At 53.9% G+C, this 22,880-nt stretch overlaps 1 protein-coding gene across 1 annotated transcript in view; it reads right to left on the reverse strand.

The window, feature by feature from the left end:
* NECTIN1 (nectin cell adhesion molecule 1) overlaps positions 1 to 5,283 on the reverse strand; it is a 66,078-nt gene extending 60,795 nt beyond the window's left edge. Inside the window, exon 1 of the mRNA XM_079930495.1 lies at positions 4,279 to 5,283. Coding sequence (XP_079786621.1) covers positions 4,279 to 4,357 — 79 coding nt within the window. The 5' untranslated portion in view covers positions 4,358 to 5,283. The remainder of the gene's footprint in view (positions 1 to 4,278) is intronic.
* Between the last annotated feature and the right edge of the window lie 17,597 nt (positions 5,284 to 22,880).

The following is a 22,880-nucleotide window of genomic DNA, read 5'->3' on the forward strand; positions in this document are numbered from 1 at the left end:
ACGACTCAAGAGCTCCTTTTTAAATGCCCAGAGTACATCCCCTTTCTCCAGCTGATCCTTTTCCCCAAATATTCATGCAGGAAGCAAAGATGCCAAAATAGTAGCTGAAACTCTATTTCTTGTGGCCCCTCCCAGCCGTTCAGGAATCCTGAGAAGCAGCGGAAAGTCTCTCCAGGTGAGCATCCCCCGTGAGGATGCAGTGGCCCAGTCTAAGGCCAAGGGCAGAGCAGAAAAATAAGGCAGTGTCCAGGCTTCCCAACCCCAAAGGATATGACAGCTCATCTTGGAAGGAGCTGGCTAAGGGCAAATCTTAGGTCTCCTCCAAAGTCACCCTCACTGACACTCTGACATAAACACAGGTGTTACCAAGGCTCACGGCCACTCACAAAATCCTAGTTGGAAAGCCATAAGAAATCAATTGCATGTGAATATATATTTGATGTGTATTTATGGCCCCTGCACCATGGTGACCCATAGATCCCAGTGCACACACCTCCTCGTCCTAGTCCCCATGGGTCTGCACGTGCACAGTAAATTGTAGATGACCAACACATGCACACACAGTCTTGCACATGTGTGTGTGCACCCACTCTATACTGAAGGTGAGGCCACAGGCAGATTGTCAAAAATGTTACAGCCTAAGCCCCACAGCTGGCTGATGGCCATTCTAGCCTGGCTCACTGGCTAACCTTCAAAGTTAAAAAAAAACAAATCAGCGTAACAGGTGAGTATACAGACACCCTCACTGACTCCCCCAGCAGGTAGGAGCCATTCAGTTTACCAGGTTAACCAGGAAAGATACAATCAGGAAAATTGAAGGTATATTCACACCTCCCTTGGGTATTTTCTGTTTGTGCTGAACAATGAACATTAGTCAGCTGCTAAACAATGGCAGTATCATGGGCACAGCAACTGGGGCTGCCCCCCTGCCCCCCACCCTCCCCAGCCTGGCCCACTTGCTCAGCCGTCAGCACTAGGGTTCTGGCCGGAGACCATCCTGGCAGTGCACAACTGGGTCCCGGGTCAGGCCAACGAGGTGGATTCATTGTGCAAAGCTGAGCAGCCGAGAAGGGAATGGATATCAGAGTCTAGGCCAGTATCAGGCGACAAGGGGCGGCCTGTCCCGTAAACACAGAGAGTCAGGCTCAGAGACACTTTCTAGACCACTCAGCCCAGGGTGCTGGGCCCAGGCTCTGCCGTATCTCCTCCTCCCTTCCAGCCTTGACGATTTGGCCTTGAATCAGAGTCTGAGACATTCCACAGCGCTGCCTCCGAAATGGGCACTGGGATTCCTGCTTACCGGCACTGCAAACCCCAGGCCAGCAGGATTGGTTTTGCCATAACGTCCTGCCCAGCAAGCCAGAGCACACCACTGTCTGTGAGCGATGGGGAGAGAGGAGAATAACCCAACAGTCCTGACACCCCAGGTTTCCCACCATGACAGCGAGCTCTGCATAGGCTGCAGAGAAGGGGGTGCTGCGGCCCCGACAGGTCTTCCGAGGGTGTGCGTGACACCTGGGGCGTGTGTTCTCTTTCCAGACAAAAGGTTTGGGGAAGCCAATTAGGGAGGGTGTGGTGTAGGTGGGACACCAGCTCAGCGCACCTGCTTCTAAGACAGGTTCTCTGCTTCCTCTCCCGGGCTCCTCCTGTCCCTCTGGGATGCAGCCCCCGTGCCCCACTGGCCCTGTCCTCTGAGTGAACAGATTCATCTCAGAGGCTTGTGGGGCTTCACCACCCTGCCCGGTAAAGTCTGTGTTGTTGAAAATATACTTCTGTGCTTACACATCAAGAGCCGGATTTGGAGTGTTTTGAAGTCCGTGGGCCACCACACACAGCCCGGGGGGGCTCCCCCCCCACCAGGCTCCTCTCCTCCACCCTCCACGCCCCCTGCCATAGCCTAGGAGAACCCAGAAAGGAGCATCAGGCTGCCAAGTCCCCAGAGAGAAGCAGCAGCGGGCAATCAGGAGGGTGCCTGAGGGTGATGGTAAACGGGGTGTGGGAGGGCAACTTCTGGGCCCACCAGCCTCTGTCCAAGTGTCGTGTGGGCACTACCACATCCACCTTCCTCCCCTCACAGAGGCACCAGGGCCACAGGCACCGGGTAGAGGAGGCTCTCGGGTCAGGGAACTCTGGCTGCCCCGCTGACTGACGCTACCCAGTCATGACAATTACGATCAATCAAGGAGGCGTATTAGCTGCCTGTCTGAGCTGTGTGGTTCCTTCTCTGCGTCCCACCCCCTCAATCTGGATTTTTGGTGGGAGGAGTGTCTACACTTGAGCCAGGTGACAGTGTCACCTCCCTGCCCCCACTTCCTGAGTGGGAGGAAGCAGGGCAGGCCTCCAGCCCCCCAAAGAAGGAATGAACTACCAAGCACAGCACCACAAAGCTGGGGAAGAGAGTAACAAAAGGAGGGGAGAGTGGGGGGGGGCAGTGAACATCCCCTCCCCAAGCCTTCCCGCTCTTTGTCTGACCCAGGATTAGGTTAACCCCTAGTTTGCTGGTCCACACAGGCCTCAGGAAAGCTGTCCTTTTGCTGGGTACTGGGTGTGGGTAATATGGGATTGAAGGGTTCCCGGAAGCCCAAACCCCGGTGTCGGACAAGTGCTAGAGCCTGAGCTTCTAGCATCTCCTGCTGGCTTCCCAGGAGGTCCAGGGAAAGATAAAGACCTCTTATTCTCACCGCCACCTTGCTGCGTGGAGGGACTCAACCATGCCTCTTTGAAATGGGCAGTGACACCTGTGTGCCCAGGAACTTACCCTTACCCCGCACACCTAGCAGGGCAGCGCCCCCCGGGCTGCAGGGCCGGGGGCACCGTGGTGCGGACTTTCACAAACCATTTTCTCCGCCATCGGCCACTCCGAGGCATTTTCGGAGCCCTGGCAGTGAGCTGGTGGCGGACGGGGTACAAAAGTGAATGCGGCCAGGTTCCTCCCTCCCAGAAGTGCAGGCCAGCCCCGCAAAACACACAACGTGGCTGGCCCTCAGATAACAGACAGCCCTCCGAGTCTGCAACACCGCACGTACCTCCTCCGCGGAGCTGCAGACACAGCCGAGACCCAACATTCTCGCCCCACGCGGAGCCGGTTTCTCTGTACTTCGACCCCTTATTTTGCCACCTAAGGCCGGGGCCACGTGCTCCAGCCAAGCCCCCACTCTGCCCAGCCTCCTTCCCAAGCCCCCCATCTAGCTAGCGCGGGAGGTAGTCTCAGGTTTCCTTCACGAAGCCTGGAGGAACTCCCCCAAACCCCTCCCCCACTCCACCCGCCAGCCCCGACTGGCGCGCGGTGTCCCCAGCCACCGTGGGAGCCAGGCAGCTTCCTCAGGGACACAAAGGGTTAAATCCAGGCGAGGGGACTCGGTCGGATTTGCCTCCTAAACGCATTTTCCAGTTCATTCCCCAGCACAAAACGCCCGGGCCAGTCCCAGCCTCCGCCCCCACCCCATCCGTCAGATGGGCCACCGCGGGCCACCCCCGGGGTCGGGCGTCGCGTTAACCCCTCGGCCGCCAGCATCTCAAGGAAGGACACGCGGGGCACCCTCGGGAAAGTGGGTCACGCAGCTACCTGGCTGGCACGAAGCCCGCGGTGCCTCCTGCGGGGAGAGCCCCCGCAAACTGCGATTGCAGTTCCGAGGCGAAGCCCAGCCCTGCGCAAGGTGGGGAGGTTGCGATCTCGCGCCGCCGGGGCCTCAGCCTCCGGGTAAAGGAGCCGCAGGTGAGCCCTGCCGCAGGAGCGGGCTCTCCGCGTCGGTGGTGGGGCGACGCGGTGCGGCAGCGCCCGAAACCATCTGGCAAAGGGGCTGGTAGAAGAAACGAAGCCCCCCTGCTATCCGCCAAGCCCTGCAGCCCACCAGATCCGAGACTGACGCCCTCCGCCTGGGGCTGTTGTCTCGTACCCCGAGACGGTGATTATTTTGCATTTATGTAACATGAAGTGTTTGCAAACTGCTTCCGGAGCTGAGAGCTGGTTATTGAATAAATAGAACGCTATTACATATTATTATTTTTGTGTGAAAAACTGCGCGGAGAAAGTGCTTTCTTGCTACACAGAGATGTGCATCCTACTGCTTCCCTGCAGGGCAGGCTGTTCGGCTGCTCAACCTCTCTTTCTCCGCCGTGCCACCCGTTACCCCCTTACCTAAGCCGTGACCCAACTTTTCTGGCTCCTTTCACTCCCTACAACCCAGACGTGCCTGAGATCCAGCTCCCAGCCCCGGGGGAGGCACTGGATTGGGGGGGGTGGTGTGGAAGGGAAAGGCAGAGGCGGAACGTGCTTACCTGGGAGGAAGAAGGCGGTCAAGCCGAGAGCGAGTCCCCACCAGAGTCCAGCGGCGCCCGCAAGCCCCATCCGAGCCATCGGGGGCCGGGGGTCCGGCGAGAGGGACCGCGAGGAGAGCGCTCCTCGCGCTCCAGAAAGCAGCCCGGAAGACGAAGGCGATCCCTGCAGGCCGGCGGGCGCTCTGAAGATCCAGGTCAACCTCAGCCGTCGGCCGGGGCGGGGTGGGCTGGGTGGGATCGGCGCGGACGCAATCCGGGGCCCGGGCGGCCGCCGGCTCAGAGGCTCGGCAGATGCCCGCCGCAAGTTGCACGAGTCATGCCCCCTTCTCCTCCTCCGCTCTCCTCCCCGCGCCGGTCCCCGCCCTCTTCTTCCACGCAGAGCCGGGCTGGGGAGAGGGACCCACCCCCGGCGCGCCCGGCTGCCCGGCGCGGGCTCCCGGCCCCCGGCGCGCTCACACCCTCCCGCTCGGCTCCAACTTGAAGGCGTCCATGGGCGGCCGTCCTCCGAGGGCGGCGGGACGAGCGAGGGCGGCGGGCGGGCGGCGCGGTGGGCTCGGGGCCCAGGCGGAGGGCGCGCGGCTTGGCGGCCCAGCCGATCGGGCGGTGCGGCTCCAGGCGAGGAGAGCGATCCGGGGCGCCGCGTCCCCGCAGCGCCGCAGCTGCTCGCTCTGCCGGGTCCCGGCGATCCGCAACAATGTGGAGCTGCCCGGGCACCGAGTCGAGCCGCGCTCGCTCCTCTCCCTCTCTTTCTCTCACTCGCCGAGCTCCAGCCTCTCAGCCGCTCTCCCCGTGATGTCAGCCCGAAGGGGAGGGGTTAGCGTTAACCCCCTCCTGGCTCCCACGCGCGGCCCGCGCTCGGCCCCGGCCTCCGCCCCGCCGCGCACACCTTCCGGCCCCTGGCAGAGGCGGATCCCTAGCAAGGGCCGTGGGGTCGCGCTCAGGCCCACTGCTCGGGAGATGCCCCTTCGGTCGCCTTTCCGCCGGGGAGGGGGCCGAAGGGCTAGCCGCCCTCCTCCGTCGCTGACAAAGGGAGGCAGTGACCCCTAGCGGCCGGCGTCAGGGGAGAAGCCGCTCGGTGGGGGTGGAGTTAGGACTGGGTGGAGGCGGGGCTGTGGAGGAGCGGGCGTGCAGTACGGAGAAACCAGGATCCAGCAGTGTCCGAGGCGAAAGGTCTTCTCCAGGCCCTCTCCTCCAACCCTGGCCCCACTTTACAGATGAGGAAACAAAGGCCCAAAGAAGGGCAAGGCGGCTCGCCCAGGGGCATGAGCAGAAAGTGGCAGGGTTCGGATTAGAGCCCAGAAGATCCTGCTTCTCCGCATCACCTGAACGCTAAATGGAGAGGCAGCTATGCGGGGGGATCCTCCGGAAGCTGCCAGGGAAGTCGGTGGTGGGCATTCGTGGGTGACATGGGGCCGCTGAGGTTTCTGGTCTTTTCTAATACACGCTCCCTTCAGGAGTTCCTTTTCCAAAAACTGAAGCCCCCTCCCCTCCCTAAATAGAGCAAGAAATCTTGCTCTGCCCCCTTTGTGGAACCTCTGTTTTGAGCGATTTGCAGGATACCCGCGAAAGGGACCCATCCAGTGTCCGCGGCAAGGCAGGGACTCTCCGCCCCATCCCATTCACCACCCACCACATCCGGGTGTGGTTGGCTTCCTGCCAAGGCTGCTGGGCCCTCTGGGCCCTTGGCAGCCCGGCGCCTGCTCTCTGTTCCTTCCCTCCGGACCCCATCCTCTCCCTCAAGAGGAGACAGACAGAAAGAGTTTCCCGCTAGGGAGAAGCAAGTTCTTCCCGGACGCCTGACCAGACAATGCTCCCTTTGCCCATTGCTGCCCTTTGCCCAGCAGGCAGGAGCAGAGGGGGAGTGGCCCATTCCTGATAAAATGTAACTTCTAGTTCCTGGGAGTAGGCAGAGCAGAAAGAGGATGGGCAAGGAGGACACCGCTTTCCCATTATTTGGGATCTGGTCCTGGAGTGTCTGTTGGTTTCCTGCTGAAGCCTGTAGACTAAAGTGCTCATGTGAATATTCACACTCATACATCCATCTTTTACATTTAACAAATGTAATTGGGCTTTCTTTGTACCAAACACCATACCGGGCTTGGGGATACAGAGACATCGTCATTGCCCTAAGCGCACTCGGTCTAGTTAGGGGGCAGAGGGGGAAGACAAACAGAAGCAGATGTTATAAACAAGCATTTCATGTGTGTGGTGTGTCCCAGAGATGTGCACACATGATTTGACGGGTCTCAGAGAAAGTGCCCAGTTCAGTCTGGGGTGGGGTGGGGATCAGGGAAGGCTTCTGTGGGGAAGGCACACAGGGGCTGAGTGAGTTATCTATCAGACAGAGGCAAGTGCTGGAGGAGAGAGGCATTAAGCTGTACCTGAACCTAAGACTCGGGGAAAGGAGAGACCGGCAGTGAATACCAGGTAGCCACCACGAGGGTTTTACCTGGAGAATGCCTTATCAATTTGGTGTGTGGTCGTCTAGTCTGGCCCTATAAGGACCAGTGCTGGATTGAGTTCACTGCAGTGGTCTCAGACTCTGCTTCTGAATACTTGATGTATTCACCATTGGGCTGTCACCTCCTCCAGGATAGGACCACTTGTAGGAGATGGACTGGATAGGTTGAAGGGGCAGTTCCAGATGCACCAATGCCTGCTAGTTCCCCGCTTACGTTCTCCCATCTCTCCATCGTTGGGTAAGGCTTCTTTGATCTTCTGCCATTAAATGGGCTTCCAGAGAGACTGTGCCTGGGGGTTGGCATGGCTGCCTGGGGATGGGTTGGGTGGAGAAGATGGAGGCGGATTAAACCAGTCCCTGAAACACGCAAAGTACCAACATGGGTGCCAGCTTGTATGTGTTGTGTGTGTGTGTGCGCGCGCGTGGGTGTGCGGGTGCGGTGGGTTGCAGTAGACAGAAAAGGGAGCCAAGAAGGGACAAAGAGAAATAAGATAGAGCTTGTTTACTCAGATAGATGATTCACTGAACAAATATCTTTTTGAGCATCTACTATGCTATGTACTGAGGTCACCAAAGACAGCAAGAGCCACGACCCCACTCAAATAACTGTATTATAGGATGGAAGTTGTTCGCTGCCAAAGAGAGCCAAAAAGATGCTGGCGTCCAGAGGAGACACCGAGTGCTCCTCATTGTGGAGAGCAGGGAAGGCTTCTGGAAGAGGTGGCCTTGAAGGGTTGATCAGATTTGGACCAAGGGAGATGGAGGGGACACTTTCCGTGGAGGGAACAACTTGTACAAGGACATGAAAGTTGGAGAGGTTGGGGCCTGTTTGGGAGCAGCAGGTGGTCCAGCTTGTTTTGCATTTTGAAGATCATAAGAGAAAGGGACAAGAAAGTGAAAGTAGACTGTGAAAGGTCTGGAATGTTTCCCTCAGTGATGGGAAGAAACATAGGACCAAGCATCAGGAGACTAAGTTCTGGTCCCTACTCTTAAGCCGGAAGGAAGCCTAGGAGTCATTCTTGCTTCTTCCCTCTTCTTTGACCATCATATTCCAATTCAAAAGCAAATGTTGAGTATGCCTCCAATAGATGTCTTAAGTCTAGTGACATGGCTCCACTTCTACTGTTATCACCCTAGTCCGTGCACTCATGATTTCTGCCTGATCCTTGCAATATCCTTGCAGTAGAGCCAGTGCACACTGAGGGGAGGGGGTACAATGTAATGCTCAAGCACACAGGACTCTGGAGCTAGACTGCCTAGATTTGAATCCTTAAACTCCAGTTCTGTCACTCAGTAGCTGTGTGTCCTTGGGCCACTGACTTAACCTCTCTGTCCTCAGCTTCCTCATGTGTAAAATGAGGGGGAATAAAATACTCAGTCATGGACTTGCAAGGATTAAATGAGTTAAACACATTAAGTATTTGAAACAATGCCTGGTGTACAGGAAGAACGGTTTAAGTGTTAGTCATCGTTATTACTGTAATCTCTCTCCCTGCATCCAGTTTCGCTCCTCTCTGCCACAGTGCCAGAGGGATACATGTATTTTTAAAACTTCTTATTTTGAAATAGTTTTGGGCTTACGGAAGAGATGTAAAAATGGTACAGAGTTTTCAAGTGTCTTTCATCCAGCTTCCCCTAATATTAATGTTTTACATAACCGTGGTACCTTCGTTAAACCTAAGAAATAAGTATTGGTATAATACTATTAACTCAACTACAGAATTTATTCCAATGTCTTTTTCTTCTGCTAATGTCTACTTTATGTTCCAGGATCCAGTACACAATACCCCACTGATTTAGCAGTGGATTGTCTTCCAATGCAAATGATTAGGTCCCAATGCCTGAGAAGCCTTCCTTGGCCAGCCAGCCTCTGAGGCCAGTGTCAAGTTCTCAGTAAGGCCATCGAGGCTGCCTGCTTCTGCAGCCCTTTCTCAGCCTGCTCCAGGGCTTTGAGTAGGAGCCGCTGGGCTTTCCTGAGGTTCCAGCCACCAAACTTGCTTCCTTGGGCTTCACCGAAGCTGGAGCTGCCTCAATGTTCTTCTACTTCTTTTGACCAGCTACGTATCTATCCTTCAGGGCTCAGTTTACATGTGTCACTTCCCCAGGGTGGCCCACTCTGCCCTTCAGACCAGGCGAGTCCCTTCCTATATGTTCCCACAGTTTCCTTGGCATACTTGTGACCACTTTCAGTAGTTGTTTATAATACTTGGTTCACTCCCTGCTGGGCTGTCAGCCCCTCCAGGGCAGGACCACTTCTGTCTTGTCCTCTGCCTTATTGCTGGTACCTAGGATGTGTCTGGCATTCAGTAGGCACATTTAATGAAAATGTGTTGATTGACTAACACATCTTGTGCAACTTTCTACCAGTCACTTCTCCTCTCTGGGCCTGTTTTCTCACCCGCAGACTGATGAATTTAATTTTTTCAGTGGTTTTCTAACTGTGGTTTGAAAGCCCTAGAATTTCCTGGGATCCCTATTCCCTGCTTCAATAAGAAGCATGTTTAAAGAGCATACTGTTTTCATGCTCTTCAAACATTGGGCTTCTGAGAAAGAGTCTTCAGAATGGACTCTGCTGCTTAAAAAGTTTGAACCCCCTGACATATTATCACATTGTATATTATGCATTGCATATAGTTGCATCATTTTGTAACTCCATGTTTTTTTTTTTTTAGGGAGGTGAGTCATGGTTATTTAGCCTTGACCATTTCTTGGAAGAAATTGCGATGTTTCTCTTTTTTTTTTTTATAAATTTATTGTTTTTACTTATTTATTTTTGGCTGTGTTGGGTCTTCGTTGCTGCGCATGGGCTTTCTCTAGTTGCGGCGAGCAGGGGCTACTCTTCTTTGCAGTGCACGGGCTTCACATTGCAGTGGCTTCTCTCGTTGTGGAGCACGGGCTCTAGGAACATGGGCTTCAGTAGTTGCAGCACGTGGGCTCAGTAGTTGTGGCTCACGGGCTCTAGAGCACAGGCTCAGTAGTTGTGACGCACGGGCTTAGTTGCTCCGTGGCATGTGGGATCTTCCCGGACCAGGGATCGATCCCTTCTCTGCTGCATTGGCAGGCAGATTCTCAACCACTGCGCCACCAGGGAAGCCCAACTCCATGATTTTTGTTTTATTTCCCGCAGGCAATGGTGAACCATTGAAGGTTTCTGAACAGAGAAGTGCTCGTTGGGAGCTGTCGGAGCTGGGCTCCCAGGAGATGAATCTGGCAATGACGTGGGTAGGACAGACAGATGATGACTGGTCAGTGAGGGAGGAGGGGGGTGAGGAGAGAGGGTTGTCATGGAAGCCAAGTGAGGAGAGACTTTAACGGGGGAGGAAGTTTCCAATAGTGTCTGATGCTTCAGAGAGCAGGTGGGAATCAGAGGAGGCCTTTGGATACAGTGGCAAAAACGCCAGTGACCTTTGAAAGGGTGGTGTTGGGGGCAGAACCCAGATCAAAGTGGGAGCAGAAGAATGTGGAAGGTGAAAAAGCAGAGGCAGCTGGTGTCCACCCTGCTCTTGAGGAATTTGGTGGTGAACAGAATGAGTAAAATGGACCAGAATCTTGAAGAGGATTCGCACAACAGAGACCAAGGGGCTTATTCGCCCCTTTGTGATGGGAACTCAAAAGCCCCTGAGCATCCTGGGGCAGAAGGAAGAGAGCTAGTGGACGGCTAGGATTGGCAAAACAAGTGTAAGAAGGGAAAGAGGGTGTACTTCACGGGGCAGGCCCTGGAGGAAGCGTGGCTGGTGGGACTAGGGTGGAGGAGGGGTTAGCCTTGGAAAAGAGAGGACTCATTTTTCTCTGAGCCTGGAGGGAAGGTGAAGAGAGCAGTGAAGATGGAAGTTTTGGGGGTGGAAAGCAGGGAAGTTAATAATAAGGTCATTGCAGTCAAGTAGGAGTTGAAGTTAACTGCAGAGAGAGGCTGGAAGGTGGCCTCAGACCTCATAAAGGAGAAGGCCAAAGGAGGTGGAAGTGAGGTGTGATTAACAAGCTCCCAAAACCCTGACTGGAAAAGGAACAGGCCTAGCCTGTGTGCTTTCACAGAGAAGAATCAAGACCAATTGATTCAATCAGGACCATTGTCGGTTCAGGGAACCGACAATGGAATGAACTCCCTGTCCCTTTTCAGACTGAGGCCCCAGGTCCACTTATCAGGGATGCCCTGGATGGGATTCTTGCTCTGACGCGGAGAGTATACCAGATGAATTCCACGTTCCCTCCTGGCTCTGAGACTCAATGACTACAGGAATAACAGTCTGCTCAAAGGACAGGCCCTTGGGCTCACCTTTCTTACCTTCTCCACAGCTGAGGGCAGTGACTAGACAGAGACCAGCCCTGAGGAAGGTGTCCTACCCAGGAGACTGTCCCCACCGTCCCCCCTCGGCTTCCACAGGCTCTTCCAGAGAGGCAGCTGTTGGGCTTGGGGAAGGCCCAAAGTCAATACAATAAAGACTTCCCCTCCTGGCCATCTCCCAGGCCCCTCTGTGTCATTCACTAATTGACTAATAAAGCCCACTTTGATGTGAGGGGAGTCCTGTTAAGAAGTCCCCAAGATTCCCCAATCCCCTGAAATCTGTTGATAGGACGGGATGAACTTGAACCTACATTAGAGTGATATGCTGAATGGGAGTCACCCTCTCCTGTGTCCCCAGTCCCCAACCTGGGGTCAGTGGAGGCTGAGGGCAAGGCGAGAGAAGAGGAGGAATCTCATGGAGGAAGTGTGGCCAAAGCCCTAGCCAGCTCCAGAGAGGACTGGCTGGCATTGGTGCCCCCTTCATTAACCTGACAGGCCAGCCTCACCCCAGGCAGTGCTCCCGGGGGGTAGTTGGGAAACCACAGCATCTAATTACTGTTATCATCACCCTGGTAGCTGTGGTGATTATGATGATGCCTCCGTATCCCGTATCCCACAGTGCTTAGAAACGTTTAATTATTGTTATTCTTACAGAGATCCCTGCAGAGCCTCCCTATTGCCATGCTGCCATTGCTCTTGAAGATGACAGATCAGTGGAATGCAGCTGCCCCCCAGGTCCGATGATCTACTGGGTCAAAGTGGTACCTCAGTGGCTAATAGGCAGCTAGCGTCTCCCTTGTGGGCCATGGTTTCCTAGGCATCTCTGTGGCTCTGAGGGCTGGAGCTCTGAGCGATGATTGAAAGGCCACAGTTCCCTCTCGAACCACCCAATTCTCCAGAAAGAAGGGATTCCAGAAGGTAAATCAGTCTACACTCTGCCTCTGGTTGGAATTCCCTCAACACGTTCCTGTGAATCACCACATCCAAAACCCTAGGGAATTCTGGATGTGATGGGGGGATCATTCCTCATTTGTGGTGGGAATACTTAAAATTCAACAGTGGTGCTAAGAAGAGGGTTTCAGTGAGGATACCCATGGACCAGGGAGCTTAGACCAAGAGATGGGAAGAGGATGGGTCAAATTCCAGCCTGGAGCATACCCAGTGCAGAAAGAGGTGAAAGGGAAAAAGACTTAGAGAAAGAAAGAAGACACTCAACCTCCCACCCACACTCTCTCCCCTTCCATGTTGCCTTTAGATTCAGGATGGAGGGCGGCGTTGTGGTCAGGATAATTATCAGGATCGTGGAGAGGAAACAGATTTTTTTTGAGAGCCATATGGAAGCTGAGAAATGGAATTTATTGTAAGGGAGGAACAGAGTTCCTGGGTCAGCCCAGCCCTGCAGAGAAAGTGCATGGTGGACGCTCGCCCTGGGAGTGGACGTGAAGCTGCGTGTCCTTCTCTAGGGCGCTGATCTTTTCAGGATCTGATGAAAGCTGTGTCCTTCTGCCCTGCAAACAGCACACATGCCCGAGGACGGTGTTTACATGGCAACCCGCAGGAGCCCAGCTGGGGCCCTGAGTTAGCAATCCCTGCTGAGAAACGGGTCTTTCAGGAAGGAGGCAGCCCTGAGCCCAAACTCCCTGTGATCTAAGCTAATGGGTGTTAGTGACATGGAGGATCCACAATGAGGCAAACCTAAGCGAGAGTTCTGTAATGTGGAGTGAAAATGAGAACAAGCATGATACTTACACTTCATTGCGGTTCTGTAACAACCCCGCGCTTAGAAAGAGAAAAATGCAAAGGCAACATGGAGAAAGGAAAATGCTTCGTGAGTGAAGTTGTTTTTTATTTTAAAAATTTGCTTTAATATCATTATGAAGTTATTTTAATAGTAGACTTAGTTTTCTTCTATATTATGTAAAGTGCTTTCCCTCCAGAAATGAGCGTCTCTCTGAATTCTATTTGATTGAGGTTAGTATTAATGACCTGTACTCCTGGACACATGCTTCTGGAGAGACTTGCTCCAGGGCAGTGCCAAGTGGTCTGGAGAGGCCATCCAAAGGGTGGGTCACTGAATTTTGAGGACTCTCAGGAGGCAGTTGGGCAGGGAGCGGATACGAGATTTGGAGTCAGGAGTCCTAGGTTTGCATCCCGGACAAGAAGGGTGGTCAACTGTCCCATTTTGCCTGGGGCTGAGGGGGTTCCCGGGACATGGAACTTTCAGTGCTAAAACTAGGAAAGCTCTGGGCGAACCAGTGAGCTGGCCCCTATGAACGAGACACTTTAACCTCTCTGTGCCTCAGTTTCCTCAGTTGTAAAGGGATGCTGATGATTTCCAAGACCTTTGTAAAAGTGGCTTGTAAACTCTACCATCTTCAGCCCTGTTGGGATGATGATGGTGATTGGTGGGGTAGGATGGGGGGACGGAGTGGGGAAAGGAGTGGTTCTCCCCAGCCTTGAGATCTGAGAACCCAAGAGCCTGTTCAAATGCACACTGTGATGTAGATATATGGAGAGCTTGAGACAGCCGCTCTCTCTCAACAGGCTTTTAAAAACAATTCATTCAACAAATATTTATGCACCGCCTATGACCTGGTACCATGCTAGGCATTGGAATAAAGCCATGTACTACTGAGACATGCTCCCTTTGTGGCTGGGGCCAAAGTCTAATGAGGAAGAAAGGTTCTATTAGAAAGTGGGATGATAAGGAGATCTAGGGGCCTATGGGCGTGTCAGGTGAGTGGGGACCCCTCCCTAATCTAGGGTCAGGAAGCTTTCCTGCAGAGGTGAGCTGATCCCTGAGGGGTGAGAACTGGCTAGCCAGGGGTGTCACATGGAGAAATCAGGCAGAAGGAAAGGCAGTGAGAAGGCCCAGGGGGCTGGGTGCATCAAAGGACTGAGAGTTCAGTCTGGCGGGTGTGGTGCAAGAGGAGTGGGAAGCGGGGGGCCTGGGAGGTGCACGCCCAGGTTGTGCGGGCCTTGTACACTGGAGTTTGGACTTAATCCTGAGGGCAGTGAGGAGCCGTGGTGGTGTGGCAGAGAGAGCAAGGACGTTTCACACCTGGCCACTGGGCAGCCCCAGCCCCTGTTTGGCTAAGATGGTGTTCCTGGGCCAGGCACTGGGTTTGGCCTGTTACAGCCACGTCCTCTGGACCTGAAGGTGCCAGCTGTCTTTTCTGCTCCCAAGACCCTCGAGCCTGGCCCATCTGCTGAGCACTCCTGCGGCTTCAAGTGTGGCGTAGTCAATCCCCTGGCAGGGGCCCTGCTGCCTGGCACAGACTGGGGCTCCAGAGAGTAGAGTGGCACCTGCCCGCTCAGGCAGGCTGCTGTCACCACAATGGGTGTGTGGGCCTGATGGCTGCTTGGCAATGAGCTCAGGGCATGCCAGGGGCTCCCACAGCCAGGCAGCTGATAAACAATGAACAATTACACCATCAACCCAGGTACAGGGAGGTGGGTGTGTGCCCACATGCATGTACGTGCATACACATGCTTGCATGCACACACTCAGATTCACTGCAACTCAGGTGAGCACATGGAGAGAGTCCCTGCTATGTGCATGACATGAGTAGGCACACATCACGTTACACTCGCCCAACACTGACACACAGATGGTACAAATGCTCCACAACTGGCCTCCCATAGATGCCTGCATACATACACTGGCCCAACCTCCATATCAAATGTTTAGCAAAATGCCTGGCATATAGGATTATTATATTGCTATATTTTAGTATGATATTATACTAAGACACTTGAATGTGTGCCCATGAACCGATATACTCATAGCCACATACATTGCCTGTATGCGCCTTTAAAGGCAGGTGACGATGCAAGAACTCCGTCCTTCCACAAATCTGGTGCATATACCCCCGTGCCCACAAACAAGCTCACTCTCAGAGACACACAGATTGCCATAATCGGCTTTCCCAGTGGCACCTACACACAATCACAACAGCAATAATAATAATAGCAAAACCAGGCTGGGTGATTGCTTTATATTTTTCAAAGGCTTTTGAGGCCCGTAATCTCATTTGATCCCCACAGCAGCCCGGTGAGGTAGGTGGGTGGAGCAGGCATTATCACCCCAGGTTTACGGTTGAAGAAGCAAAAGCCAGAGAGGTTAAATACACCATCTGGGAGGCAGCCTGGAACCCAGATCTGACTTCTCCGTCGTGAGCTTCTCCTGGCCTCCGATGCCTGTTTGACAACTGCTAGCTGTCGCCATGGAAAGCGGCAACCAGGGTGGGGGCCTGGTGCTAGATTCTGGATTCCTGGTCAAAACATTTCCTGGAGTCAACTGGGCTGAGAAGTGGGAATTGGAGGCTGATAAAGGGAAACCGCCATCATTAGAAATCCCATAAAGTCTCATTTACAGCTCCTGTCAGATGAAAGGAGCAACTGACTGCGTTGGAGGGAAAAGCAAATACGGATTTCCTTTAGGATGGCCCAGCCTCAGAGAGCTGATCCCAGAGGGTCCAGAGGTCCTGAGCTGGGGGGCGGTCCTGTCCCATCAGGGCTCTCCCCATCTCTGTGCCCTTCTTCTCCCCTCTGTCTGGGCTGGCCTCTGGGTCCTTCAGCTCTGGTAGTAGAAGAAGGGGAGAGAAAAGGACAAAGAAGGCGCCTGCCCCTTCCCCAGACCCTTCTCTCCTCTCGCACGGCATCTGAAGCCTCCCTATTTTGCTCGGTCCTGAGCTTTCTGTCCCCGGCCTGGTTGGGGCAGAAATGGAGAACAGGCTGCCAGCCCGACTTGACTTGGCCTGTCAAGTCCGTAGAAGCCAGGCCCTGAGGCCTCAGATCCAACAACTTTAAAAGTGATGAGACAGGGCTTCCCTGGTGGCGCAGTGGTTGAGAGTCCACCTGCCGATGCAGGGGACACGGGTTCGTGCCCCGGTCCGGGAAGATCCCACATGCCACGGAGCGGCTGGGCCCGTGAGCCATGGCCGCTGAGCCTGCGCGTCCGGAGCCTGTGCTCCGCAACAGGAGAGGTCACAGCAGTGAGAGGCCCACGTACCGCAAAAAAAAAAAAAAAAAAAAAAAAAAAAAGTGATGAGACAGCTTTCTTCAAAGGCCTGTGCTCCACAGGGGAGGTGGCCTCCTAGTGAAGGAGCAGGCAGAGTGATCATCCCTTCTTTTGCTTCTGATGGTGCTGTTGCCTCACTTTGGTTTCATCATCACTGTGTGCCTTAGTTCCTGCATCTGCAAAATGGGCATCCTGAGAATAGCCTTACAGTGCTGTCATGAGCATGAGGCGAGATGTGTGAGGCCCCAGCACTGTGACCCTCACACTGTTGGGCTACTGAGGAAGGAGGGCCTCCCCTGCTGGGGCTGGAAGCGTGGAGTGGCAAGAGGTGCTCCCCAGCCTCCTGGGTGTGCCGGCTCTGGCTGGGAGGGAGGGAGGGACAGGAGGGGACATCTGTTTGACACTCTTGTCAGCATCTGTTACCTAGTGTGTATTTTCCCAGGAGCTGATTACATTACAGCATGTGTTGATAAACATTTGGAGTCGGAAGGAGTGAAAACTGAGCGGAATGTTAAGTGAGTGGTGGTTTGGTCAGGATGCTGAGAAAGGGCTGGCTATGCCAACAGGACGTGGTGACAAGGGCCCTGACCTGGTGGCTTCCTAGCCTGCCAGGCTCCTTTTGCTCTCTCTCTCTCCCCTCCCCTACGCTCCCTGTGTTGGGTCCCAGCAGTGTATCCAGAGATGGTCCCAGAGGCAGCGTGTTACAGCAGAAGAGGGGTGGGATTAGGACTCAGGCAGTTATGGGTTCCAGTCTAGGGCCAGTTCCTCAACCTCCCTGAGCGTCAGTCTCCTCTTCTGTAAGGTGGGCTTAACAGCCACTCCACAGAGTGAAGTGAGGGTTAAATGAGAAGACATCAACCATGCTGGTACGTGGAGCTAAGCACTCAGTAAACATGGGTTCTTTTCCCAGTTTACCCAGAGGAAAAATGTCGCCCTAGTCTTGATTATGCTTTGGATGTTAGGTAACCGTTTCTTATGTCTACTAAGAGGAAGTGGGCTCATGTTCTGTATAATGCAAACTTCCTCACTTCCAACCCTGGTTGGGCCTGCAGCAGGCAACCCAGGGTGGGTGTGAGATCTTCCTCCCGAAGTCTTTATATTAACCTGTTCACACATGACAGTAGCAGTCAGTTAATTATTCGTGTAGTTATCTGCCTGGTGTCTTTCTCCCTCACTCATCCACACACTTTCTGAGGACAGGGACTGTATTATCTGGTCATAATCAAATACTCAGGGCCTAGTCCAGTGCCTGGCACCGGAAGGGAAGGATGACTCTCACCCATTCTGCTCTGATTGGTCCGGAGCAGATTGGTCAAGATAACCCCTATCCGAGCTCTGTGGTGTCTTATCCCATGGCTGTTTCTGAACTCAGAGCACTGGCTGTACTTCCTACTTGGCCTTTGGCGTAGATTACCTCGGATTAACTTTTCCTGGATCTCTTGTCTCTCAGAGGTTGTGGGCTTCTGGAGGACTGGGGTATTTAGACCTTCAAGAGAAGGACATGCAATGTCGACAGATGAATGGATAAAGAAGATGTGGGAGATATCTATCTATCTATCTATCTATCTATCTATCTCTCACACACACAATGGAGTATTACTCAGTCATAAAAAATAATGAAATGATGCTATTTGCAGCAACATGGATGGACCTAGAGATGATCATACTAAGTGACATAAGTCAGACAGAGAAAGACAAATATCACATGATATCACTTATATGTGGAATCTGAAAACATGATACAAAGGAACTTATTTACAAAACAGAAACAGACTCACAGACATAGATACAAACTATGGTTACCAAAAGGGAAAGGGGGGGGAGGGATAAATTAGGAGCTTGGGGTTAACAGATACACACTGCTGTGTATAAAATAGATAAACAACAAGGGCCTACTGTATAGCACAGGGAACTATATTCAATACCTTGTAACAACCTATAAAGGAAAAGAATCTGAAAAAGAATATATATATGTATAACTGAATCACTTGGTTGTACACCTGAAGCTAACACTTCTAACAGCATTGTAAATCAACTATATACTTCAATAAAAAGAGAGAGAATGGCGCCATAGATGCAAGGACAAACGTAAAACGGGGGCTTCCCTGGTGGCGCAGTGGTTGAGAGTCTGCCTGCCGATGCAGGGGACACGGGTTCGTGCCCCGGTCCGGGAGGATCCCACCTGCCGCGGAGCGGCTGGGCCCGTGAGCCATGGCCTCTGAGCCTGCGCGTCCGGAGCCTATGCTCCGCAGCGGGAGAGGCCACAACAGTGAGAGGCCCGCGTACCGCAAAAAAAAAAAAAAAAAAAAAAAAAAATGTAGAACGAATTCTCCAGCTTCCCTGGTCCTTGGCCACTTTTAATGCAACTGAAGGCTGAGGCCTTAGAAATTCCATGGACATGAATAAATGAAGGAGGGAATACTGCTCCTATCTCCCTCCCCCACCTCGGTGCACCTGCCACCCCCCGCCCACCTCCAAGCGGGCGTCCAGGGGCCTCTCAGGCTGCTGGGATGCCGGGGTGGGAGGAGCATGACTGCCGAGCGCCACCTAGCGGGCATGGGACGGGGGAGAGAGCTTCTTCCCGGGACTGGGGGACGGGCGACCGCCGCACGGAGTCGGAGAGGCTCCAGCCACTGCCCCTGGCAGCCTCGTGCTACCAGAGGTGTGGAGACCTTTTTCGGGAGCCCTGGCTCCGACGGCAATAAGTTGGGATCGTGCGCGCCCGGGAGCTTACGAGGTGGCCTCCCCCCAACCCCCAGTTCTTGTAGTGGTTCCCGTACCTTCTCAGCCACAAAGAGGTCATTGATTGGGAAGAGGAACCGGGCCGTGGCAGGGAAGCTGGAGGGGGCCCTGCCTCCTGCAGAGTGGGGCTGGGTGTACTGGTCCTCGGGAAAGCTCTGCCTCCTGGGCGGGCTCCTTGTCCCCCTCCTGTTCCGTCTGCCTCCTCCTCCTCCCCTTCCCCCACCTAATTTTTGCATCCACATTTGGACTAATCCGCAGCAAAATGTTCATCCCAGGGTGGTCCACCTCCCCATTCTCCCCAGTGTGTGGTCTCCTCTCCTAGCAAAGGTGTTCGTGGCACTTAGGGGCCCTTTTTAATACCAGGCGAGGCCGATATTGTTAGGAAGGAAGAGCCGCTGTCGCAGCTGCTGCAGACAAATAATATGCAGTAATGCATCCCGGGCTGATAGGAAGGTTCGAATGTGCTGCTGCGCCGGTTTTGCAGCACTTTGCGCTCTCCAAAGAATGGCTCATGGATGGCGCACGGCACCCAGGACAAGTGTTGGGGGACTGCGTGAGGTGGGGTGTCAGTCAGGACAAGGCAGGGGTAGGAATAGGTTTGGCTGGAGGGGGGCTGCTTCTGACCCTCCTACGAATTCTTGCTTCATTCCTTTTGCAATGGGGAAGTCCTTACCTCTCACAGCATCCGAATTCTGGGCACTGCGGCCCTTTAGAGGCCAGACCTGCCAGGACTACCCCAGGTGCACTATCAGTCCACCTCCATCAGAGACAGAACCAACACCCAATTACCTTGTCCCATTCCTGGTCACCTGCCCCACGCTGTCTTGGAGCTGGCCTGCAATGGGGGCGTGGAGGCTGGCAGCTGGTGCCTGTAAAAAGACAACCGGGAGTGGTAGGAAACAGGCTCCTTGAAATCCCATTCGGTGCCTCCCTGAAAACTCCTGCTTGCCACCTGCTCGCCTGTGTGTACACAGGAATAGGCTGGGTGCTAGGGGAGGGGGCTGGCTGGGGATGTTGGCTTGCCTGGCCTAAAATACTTCTCCCTGGTCCCCAAAGCCAGTGTGGAGACCGCACCCTTGTATGTGTGTCCCCGTTTGTGGGCAAGGTTATGCCCATGTGGGTGCCAGGAGATGTGTGTTTATTCACATATTCGTAGTGTATTGGGCTCGCAAGGGACTTTGGAAGAGATCCCCCACCCCCACCCTGCTTCTGCCACATCCATGCCAAGTGCTCATCTGGATTCCACTTGATTGCTCCTGGTGACAGGAAGCTCACTACTTCTTAAGGCAGTCCCTCTCTGCTCCAACAATTGGAATACTGAGGTGGAAATTGTTCCAGGCAGCCTGGACAATTCCCCCAACACCATAGGAAAATAGGGCCAGGACAAGGTGTCAAGAAACAGCACCCCAATATAGTTACAGACAAGGTTTACTGCCTACCTGCTATCAGCCAAGCACTGCATTAAGTGTTGCCCATATATTCACTCTCATAATCTTCAGAAACTTCTATGAGGTCATGTTTGTTGTTATCCCATTTTATTGAAGAGGAAACTGAGGCACAGAGAAGCCAAGGCCCTTGCCTGAAATTTCACAGCCAAGTAGTGGCAAAGCCAGGATTCCAAACCAGGAGGTCTGGCTCTGCCTGAGCTTAATCACCACATTATATTGCAGGCACCACCGAGAGAGTGAGAGACAGAGAGAGAGATACACGTGTGTGTATCTTCACCACCATTTCCGTGAAGCACAGCTCAGTGATGTTATAGGCAACTAGGATCCCAGGATAAGAAATTAATATAATACATTAGGAATTGCCCTTCTTGTTCTTTCTCTTTCTCTCCTTCTCGCAACCCCCTTCCTCCCCACTTCTCTTCCTTCTTCATCACCATTGCCCTCACCTTCATCTACATTAAAAGTCATCTTCTGAGCACTTGTATGTGTTCTCCGGAAGCAAGAAATTCATCTGGGAGTTTCCAGGCCAAGACAGATGTACTGGCCTAGACAGACATTGGGGACATCCTCACAGTGAAGTAGCCTAGGATAGATGAGGTTGTAGATGGGGAATAACTGGGGAAGAGCTATATTCACGTCCCACATCCGCCAAGGGTTAAGTGGTACATGGTTCAGAGAGCTTTACGTTCAGTTTTATGTGTAGTTTGGGATGAGGTTATCACTTCTTCTCTAATTAGTGCAAGAAGGCTTCCCCAGGCGCTGCTTTTGGGAGCTCTCCTGCTGTCTCGGCTTTGCCATCTGTCCCCAAGAGTGAGAACTGGATAGAGCAGCGGGACGGAAAAGTGCTAGATTGGGAGTCGGGGCGCCTGGATCTTCGGCCTTGGGTCTGCCTCCAGCTTGGTGTGTGACCTTCAGTAAATTACATTTCCTTCCTGGATCTCCACTTCCTCACGTGTAAAATGAGAGGTTAAGACTCATTGGTCTACTAGGCTCCTCCAGTGGGTGTACTCCCTGAAGTCTAACAGCTGTGTGCAGGTGGGCAGGTTGTGCACTGTGCAAGGATACTCAGGCAAGGGGTGGACAGGGGCTGAAATCCAGCCTATGCCCTTCTCACCAGCCCATGCACCATGATGGGGCCTGCATGCATCTGGAGAAAAAGGCATCTTTTTCTAATTTGCACAGAGGAATCACATGGATCAGCAGTGACCCTGCCAGCTCCCCACGCAGATCGGCTCCCTGTGGCGCGAGTCGGAGTTGGGGTGTTGGTAAGGGGAGTTCTTTTAATCAGAAAGTGACATTGTCGATTGGGGGATAGAGGAAGGAACAAGGAGAGATTCCATGGTCTGTGAACGTCCAGGGAGTGCTGGGTGAGCAGGGAGCAGTGGGGAAACGCCAGCTCAGAGCTAAACTTTGGATAGAAAGGGAAGTGACGGTGGGTGACCCACATGGGATGGGCCCTTGGGCTGAGGTCAGGGTATCCCTGGGAGCAGTGGTTCTCTCTGTCCCCCGCCCCCCCCCAGCCTAGCTCTCTCCTGTCTCCTGTCACCCCAAAGCAGCCAGTCCCTTTGGGGTGGCTCTTTTGGCCAAGCTCTCCTTTAGAGGGAGATGGGAAGGGGTTGGGTTTTGTCCAGGGCCCTCTGAGAGGGCTGTCGACTTTTAGAGGGTGTTCCTTACCCAACAAATGGCTTTGGAGGTCCTCTCTGGGCAAGGCCCTGTGGTGAATGGACAGGCAGGGACCCTGCCCTCAGGGAACCTACAGTCTAACAGTGCTTTTGTCCACGGGTCTAAAAGGAAATGACCCCTGTCCCCTGAGATGGCGAGGTCCGTGGACATTGTCGGACGCCAGTCTGGTCCCTACCCTGGGCTCAGTTCAGTCTGAGGCAAAGGGTCTTACCCTGCATCTGGGGACTCTGAGAGGCTACTCCCTTGGGCCTTAGTGGCCCTTGGGAAGTAGGAGATCAAGTGGGGACAGGTTTCTGAGGCCCCCAGCACCCAGGGGGAATGTAGGGGTCACTTTGGAGGTGGGGATGGGGATGAAGGGCTTCCAGAAGGGAGGAGGGGAGGTGTGCAGGCTGGGGGACTCTGCTGGGGGAGCAAAGCCTCACTTTCACTTGGCGGGGGCTGACTGAGAAGGCGGGGACGTGGGAGTGGGCCCTGAGGGGAGCTTGTTCTGTGAGGTGACCCGTGGCTGACCACAGCCTGGCTTCTGGAGACCACTTCCTGTCCCTCCCCCTTCCTGAGTCAATCTGAAATACCGCATCACGTGCTATTCGATGCTCCTTCACCAGAGAAAGTACCCCCTTCTGTGTAATTCGAAGTTGTTCGCGCTGCAGGTCCTGTTCGTACTCACACAGCCCAGCAGTTACAAGTTTGGGGTGCCAAGGCTGTCTCCTCAGCAGTCCCAGGTGGGTGGGTGTGGAATGGGGTGCATTTAGGTCCCGGAGCTGTCGTCTCTGCAGTGGCGACTCCAGGCAGGCCTTATGCCCGGACCAGGCAGGCCCACGCCACTCTCCCGGGTGCCCCTACTCCTGTTCTCCACAAGAACGGGGCCGCAGGGAGGCTGGTCATGTGTCTCTCACTCACACGGTGGCTGTACCAAGTGCCATTTTGTTTTCAGGATATCTTCTGCCCCCTGGCTGACTTGCA

Source organism: Stenella coeruleoalba, assembly GCF_951394435.1.
Source record: "Stenella coeruleoalba genome assembly, chromosome: 8".
Classification (NCBI taxonomy): Eukaryota; Metazoa; Chordata; class Mammalia; order Artiodactyla; family Delphinidae; genus Stenella; species Stenella coeruleoalba.